The sequence below is a fragment of the Muntiacus reevesi genome, chromosome 2, assembly GCF_963930625.1.
Source record: "Muntiacus reevesi chromosome 2, mMunRee1.1, whole genome shotgun sequence".
Lineage (NCBI taxonomy): Eukaryota > Metazoa > Chordata > Mammalia > Artiodactyla > Cervidae > Muntiacus > Muntiacus reevesi.
The window spans coordinates 178,520,280-178,526,469 of record NC_089250.1 but is presented as its reverse complement, the minus strand read 5'-3'; the positions used below and the strand labels follow the sequence as shown (position 1 = coordinate 178,526,469).

General features: G+C 50.0%; 1 protein-coding gene across 4 annotated transcripts in view; it reads left to right on the top strand.

Moving 5' to 3' along the window:
- The first annotated feature begins 357 nt into the window (after positions 1 to 357).
- SMURF1 (SMAD specific E3 ubiquitin protein ligase 1) overlaps positions 358 to 6,190 on the top strand; it is an 89,602-nt gene continuing 83,769 nt past the window's right edge. For all 4 annotated transcript variants that reach the window (XM_065923813.1, XM_065923811.1, XM_065923810.1 and 1 more), the window contains exon 1: positions 358 to 733. In XM_065923813.1, coding sequence (XP_065779885.1) covers positions 679 to 733 — 55 coding nt within the window. In that variant the 5' untranslated portion in view covers positions 358 to 678. The remainder of the gene's footprint in view (positions 734 to 6,190) is intronic.

Sequence of the window (6,190 nt, the reverse complement as noted above, 5' to 3'; positions counted from 1 at the left end):
AGAGTGGCGGAGAACGAGAACCTCACGCGGGCCTCGCCGTCCTTCCCGCCCCGGGGCGTGCCCGGCGCTCGCTCCCGGCCACCGAGGCTCCGCACGTCGTGCCAGGTCCCCAGGGCCTCCGGAGAGCTCGGTGGCAGCCTGCGATTCCCCTCTTCCGTCCCGGTGCGGGACACCCCAACCACCGGCTTTGGAACCCCGCGCGCCCGGGGGCTGGGCCGGCGACGCGGCCGCGCTCCGAGCCCCGCCCCGCCGTCCCCGCGGGCGCGCGCACGCACACACGCAGGCGCGGGGCCGCACGGCGCGGGCGCGCGCAGGGCCGGGCCGGCACGGCGGCGGGCGCGCGCGCGGCTCCGGGAGGCGGCGGCGGCGGAAGCGGCGAGGGCGGCTGGCGTCCGGCTCTGAGGTGGTGGTGGCGGCGGCAGCGGCGGCGACTCCGGACTGGGCTCGGCTGGGAGCGAGCGAGGGTCGGGGGCGCCGGGTGGAGCGCCGATCCCCCGGCTCGACCATCTGCCGGCCGCCCGGACGCCTGGGCCGCGGAGTTTGTGTCCCGGCTCGGACCCCGGCGCCCAGCCCGGAGCCGTAACCTTGAGGCGGCGGCGGCGGCGGCGGGGCCGGGCCGGGCCGGGCCGGGGGGCGGCGGCGGCGCTGGATCCGCGGCTGCCCGATCGTTGGCGGGAGATGTCGAACCCCGGGACGCGGAGGAACGGCTCCAGCATCAAGATCCGTCTGACAGGTACGGCCGGCAGGAGGCCCCCGCCGGCGCCCGCTCGCAGCCCGCACGGCCCCTCTGGCAGCCCCGGAATTTCCCGCAGGGCGCCCCGGGGAGGTGGCCCTCCCCCTCGCCGGCCGCCGTCCCGGGACCGGCTCGCCCCCCTAGGCGGGCGCCCTTCGCAGCTCCCTCCCGGCCCCGCCCCCGCCTCCGGCCCCGCCCCCTCGCTTCTCGCCCCCACTCGCCCCCCGGCTTCCCTGCTTCCCCCCCGACCTGCCCCCTCGCGTCTCCCCTCCTGGCCTCCCTCGGTCTCACTCCCTCCATCCTTCTCTCTCCCCTCCCCGGCCCCCCACTCGGGCCTTTCCCTCCCCCCTCCCGGCCCCGCCCCCTCGCGTCTCCCCTCCTGGACCCCTTCCGTCCCCCCCATCCTCCTCGCTCCCCTCGCCCCCTTGCCCCTTGCTTCTCCCCTCCTGGCCCCGCCCCCGCCCCTCACCTGCTCCGTTCCCCTCCGTCCCCCTCGATTTCTTCCCTCCCCCCTCACCTGCCCCCCCTCTTTTTCCCCTCTTGGTCCCGCCCCTCTCTTCTCGCCAGGTTTTCCCATCCTCTGGCGTTTCCCTGTCTCCCCCCGCCCCCACCTGCCCCCTGGCTTCTCCCTCCTGGTAACACCCCCCACCTGTTTCTCCCCCTTCCCGCATCCGTGCTCTTCCTCTCTCCACCCCCGCCCCCCACTTGCCCCTTGCTGCTCCCCTTCGCGCCCCGCCCCTTTTGAGCCCCGCCCCCTCACTGGTTTTCCCCCCCCAAATCCCGCCCCCAGTTTTCTACCTTGTCCCGCCCTCGCTTATCTCCCAGCCCCGCCCACTTCCCTCTGTCTGGCGGCCTCCACCCTTTCCTTCAGCCTCTAATTCCTCAATCCAGTCTCGTAGCTTCTGCCGGTCCCGGTCCCCTCACTTCCCCTCTGGTCCAGACCTCTTCAGTCTGGGCCGCTTTCTCTCTCTCAGGCCAAGCCACTATCTACTCTGGACGCTGCTGCTTCGGTTCTTTGCGTTACCGTCACCCCTGTCCCACCCACGTCGGCCCCCCCCCCCGCCCCCCCGCAACACACACACGCACGCACACACACACGCATGCACGCACGCGCGCACACGCACACTCTGGAAGCTTTGGGAGCTGCATTAGCGCAGGCTTCTTGATTCACTCTCATTGAGTCTTCAATGAAATGCCCGTGTCTCCTAGGTGGCTCTGTAGTGCCACCTTCAAGGGTGAGCGCGAAGCTCTGTTCTCGGCCTGCAACGTGGTGGTTCTGGTGTGTGTAGCTGCCAGTCGTGTCTGCCGGCCGTGCGGCGGCTGGCGGGCTCCAGAGATCCTGGACCAGTGTGCACCCCCTTCTGTCTTTTCCTCGCTCTCCTCACTACCACTGCCCCATCTCCTGGTTTAAATTCACACCTCGGGCTGGATTGTAGTGTTGCAAATACGGTTCTGCTGGGGGACTTTCCAAACGCAATTATTTCCAGCTCTGGAAAGGAAATATAAAGTTCGGGCTAATCCCTGTTAGGGGTTTTCCCCTGGATTTTTCTGTTCAGTGACTGGTCTGATGATGACTTCAAAGTCAGTCTGGTCAGATTCTTTAAAAAAGACAATGAGCATTTGGGATGGCCATCAATTATTGGTGAAATCCCTGAAAACAACAGAGAGTGATTTTTTTTTTTTAATCCATTTTTTGTTTCAAGGAAAGGGAGATGATTTTTTTGTAGAACGATATCAGATCAGGTTATGATTAGATAACACAATCAGATCACAATGATTTGGACCCAAATCCAGACCCTGGTTTTGTCAGTAACAGGTATGTCCGAGGGATCTTTGTTTCTGCAGAGATACAATTCTTTATTCCAGGGCTGGTAGGAAACTCTCACTATGTAGATGCAATCTATACATTGTTATTTTTATGGTTACATAAAAGCCACGTTCCGAGGGATCTTTGTTTCTGGAGAGATACAATTCTTTATTCCAGGGCTGGTAGGAAACTCTCACTATGTAGATGCAATCTATACATTGTTATTTTTATGGTTACATAAAAGCCACGTTTTTTGCTTTGTAATACTTGTAAAACTTTAATGACTGACACCTTTCATTTGGTTCTCATTTGCAGTGTAATCTATAATTGACATGAGATTGGTTTCAGGTTTCTTGTTAAGAGCAGAAGTAACTGATTTTGTGAGTTGGATAAAAGTGTGATTAATGTTTTAGAAGGACTAGGTTTTAATTACAACATTTGTGTCAGGTGTATATTATTAATCAAGGTTAGCAGGTCTGGACCTGAGCCTTTTCCGCCTGGAGTGGGAGTTCTTCCCAAATTATTTTCAGTCTCAGGAATCTATTGTTTTTATTTCGTTTGCGGCAGTGCGCCGGCTTCTCATCTCCTGGCTTCTCTTCTAGCCCATGGGGAGGGGTTCTAGGGCACTTGGGCTTCAGTAGTTGCCGCGGGTGGGCTCAGTAGATGCTGTCCCCGCTGTCTAGCACAGGCTCAATAGTTTACCGCTGAGCCACCAGGGAAGCCAGTTTTCAGGAATTGAGATGTCATAGATGCGGAAATGCTTCACAGAGTTTTTGGATGGTTCTTGCTATTGAAGAATGAACTTATGAACGTTCTTTCCAAAACGCTTTTCCCTTTCGCCCTGCCGATGTTATTCCTGATCTGAGGGACTCTGTGGTCTTCCTTGCCGAGAGGTTGAGAATTTGGTGTTGATTGCAGACGCACATGATGCCAGTTGTCTGATGAACGTTAATTTACCTGGAAACTACGTAAATTGTGTGGAAACTACGTGATTTACGTAGGAATGAGCTACCTTGTTGGCAGTGGGAGGGTAGGTTTCTGGCCCCATCTTTGAGCTTGTGAGAGGGAGGTTAAAATCTCTTCTGGAAATTTGGGAAGTCTCTTTCAAGAGGTGTGTACTTTTGTTACTTGTTTAAAAATTTGTTTCCCTGTGTGATATTTGAAAAAAGTGATTTTTTTCTTTTAGAATGAGGGTTATTCTAACCAGTCAGCGAATACCACAGAGGGCACAGTAAAATGAAAGGCATGAAGAACTGGATTATAAAAGAGCATTTAGAGCTTTGGGGTCCACAGTTATTTTTGGTGGTTAAGTAGAACATTGGGTTTAGAATTAGAAGACTTGATTCTGGTAAGATCTACCATTAACTATGTTATGGAACAAATCATCTAACCTTTCTGGGTTCTCCGTTTCCTAATATATAAAATAAGATTTCAATTCCGTTATAGTTTCCTTTTCCTTCTTGAGGATATATGAGTCTGCCTACTTGTTCCAGATTACTGTTTGCTTATACTTTTGTTAAATCTCAGTCCTGATATTTAGAGTTTATGTTAAAACACAGCACCTCTGTTTGATTTTTGCCAAGCATTACTTTTGTGTAATGGTTACATTTATGATTTCCGCTCCCCCTTTCTCTGGAACCCTTTTTGTTTTTGAAAACTATTGGGTCGCATGTTGGCCTTCTTTGGAAAGCGGGCCCAAATTAGTAGTAGAACGTGTAAGTCTTTATATTGAAAAGAATATGATTTTAATGAGTGTGTTTGTGATATCTGAAGAAGAATATCATTCTTAAATGGTTTGAGTAGGCTTGGAGCATAATATGTACAAAATCGAGTGATCTTGGTTGAAGAGCATTATTTTGTAGACATTTTATTTATTTATTTGTAGACATTTTAGAGTCCTCTGACAAATACTTTGGAAACACTTTTTATCTTAAATTCAAGCAGAATTCGCAGGAACTTTGTTCTTATGTGGTACAAAAATGAATGCCAGATACGTTATTTAGGCCACTTTGGTAAAAGAATGGACATTTTGAGCTCTCAGGGTTCCACTGTGCTCTTCAAACAAATTCAGTTTTATTCTACTGTTAGCTAGTGAGTTAAAGTGTGGTGTGTGTGCTCAGTTGTGTCTGACTTTTTGTGATCCCATGGTCTATAGGCCGCCAAGCTCCTCTGTCCATGAAATTTTCCAGGCAAGAATACTGGAGTGGGTTGCCATTTCCTACTCCTGGGAATCTTCCCCACCCAGGGATTGAATCCGAGTCTCGTGTGTCTCCTGCATTGGCAGGCTGAGTCTTTACCACTGCACCACCTGGAAAGCCTAGTTAGTTAAAAAAAACAAATGCCCAAACTTTTTTTTTTTTTTTTTGGTGCTTTTATGCTTTGAAACACTCTCAAATGTCCTCATGTTTTTATATCTTTCAGAGCGTGACTGTGTGCCGGGAAGGGAGAAAAATTCTAATTCCAAGTAGAGAAGGGGAAAGAGACCTTCCTTGATAGCCTATGGTTGTAGAAGCTGTTTTTAGAGTTGCAGCATGTGTAATGTAAGGCTGACTTTTTTGGTATCTGGATGATCCAGCTTGGAGAAAAGCAGTTGTAGTTATTAGCTGTAAATAACCTTAATTGATCAACCACAGGTGACCTGAGTGATTCGAAATAGTTGTTTTTCTTAAAGGTGAAGAAATCTGAAGACGTTGCCTGTGTCAGTTTGTACCAGCAAAGAACCTGAATTATGTAAGGCAGGCAGAACTCTTATTTTAATTAGCTGAAACTGTGATGAGGGACTAAATCATCAGTATTTACCCTCCACCTGAGTTTACCTAACTGTTTCAGGTTCATGAAGGTATAGTCAAAACACTTTTTTGAATTGAATTATCTAAGAATGAGTGGTGGGCTTAGATCAAATGCTTATTTGAAACTTAAACTGCAGTTAAACTTTAAAAGCAATCGCTTTCTGCCAAATACATGTTCTTGTATTGACTTTATTTTTGATTTGGTTACATCCATGCTGTGTTAAGAAAAATCTTTTCCCTCAAATTCATTAAAAAACAAAACTTTGACCGACTTAAGTGACTTGAGAAATGAACCTGTCCATATGCCCTATTTCTCTCTGTATTTTGATTGTAGTTGTGATTTATCAAACTACAATTTTTTATTTCAAGCCTATTTCTTTGTCAGTTCAGAACTCCTATTTTTGCAACCATGAAAGTCGTGTCTGAACTTCAGTTTTTCTTTCTCTTCTCCAAATTTTCCTTTTCTATGTTCGGTCACATTGACTGTTTCTAATGTGGAACATTGGGTTAGGGGGAGGTCCTGGGGACTGAGTCATTTGTGAAGAAGTATTTCCTAATGAATTAAAAAAAGAAACAAAGACTGACCCTTAATATTTCAACATCAGCTCACTGATCCAGTTCACTAGCCTGGCTGTTTTGTAACATGCTTGTGGGCACTGGTTAGAAGTTAAAATAGCTGAATCGTGCATTTTCTTGAGTGCTAAGAGCAAAAAGGAAGTTCAAAAAACCTTCTGAGATGGATGAAATAATTGAGTGTTCATACCATGCTCTGATTTTCTGGGTGAGAAACCCTAACTTTTAGGATTCTCAAATCGATGTTTTTGTTACTTCAGAACCATGTCAGTGGTTAAATGTCTTTAA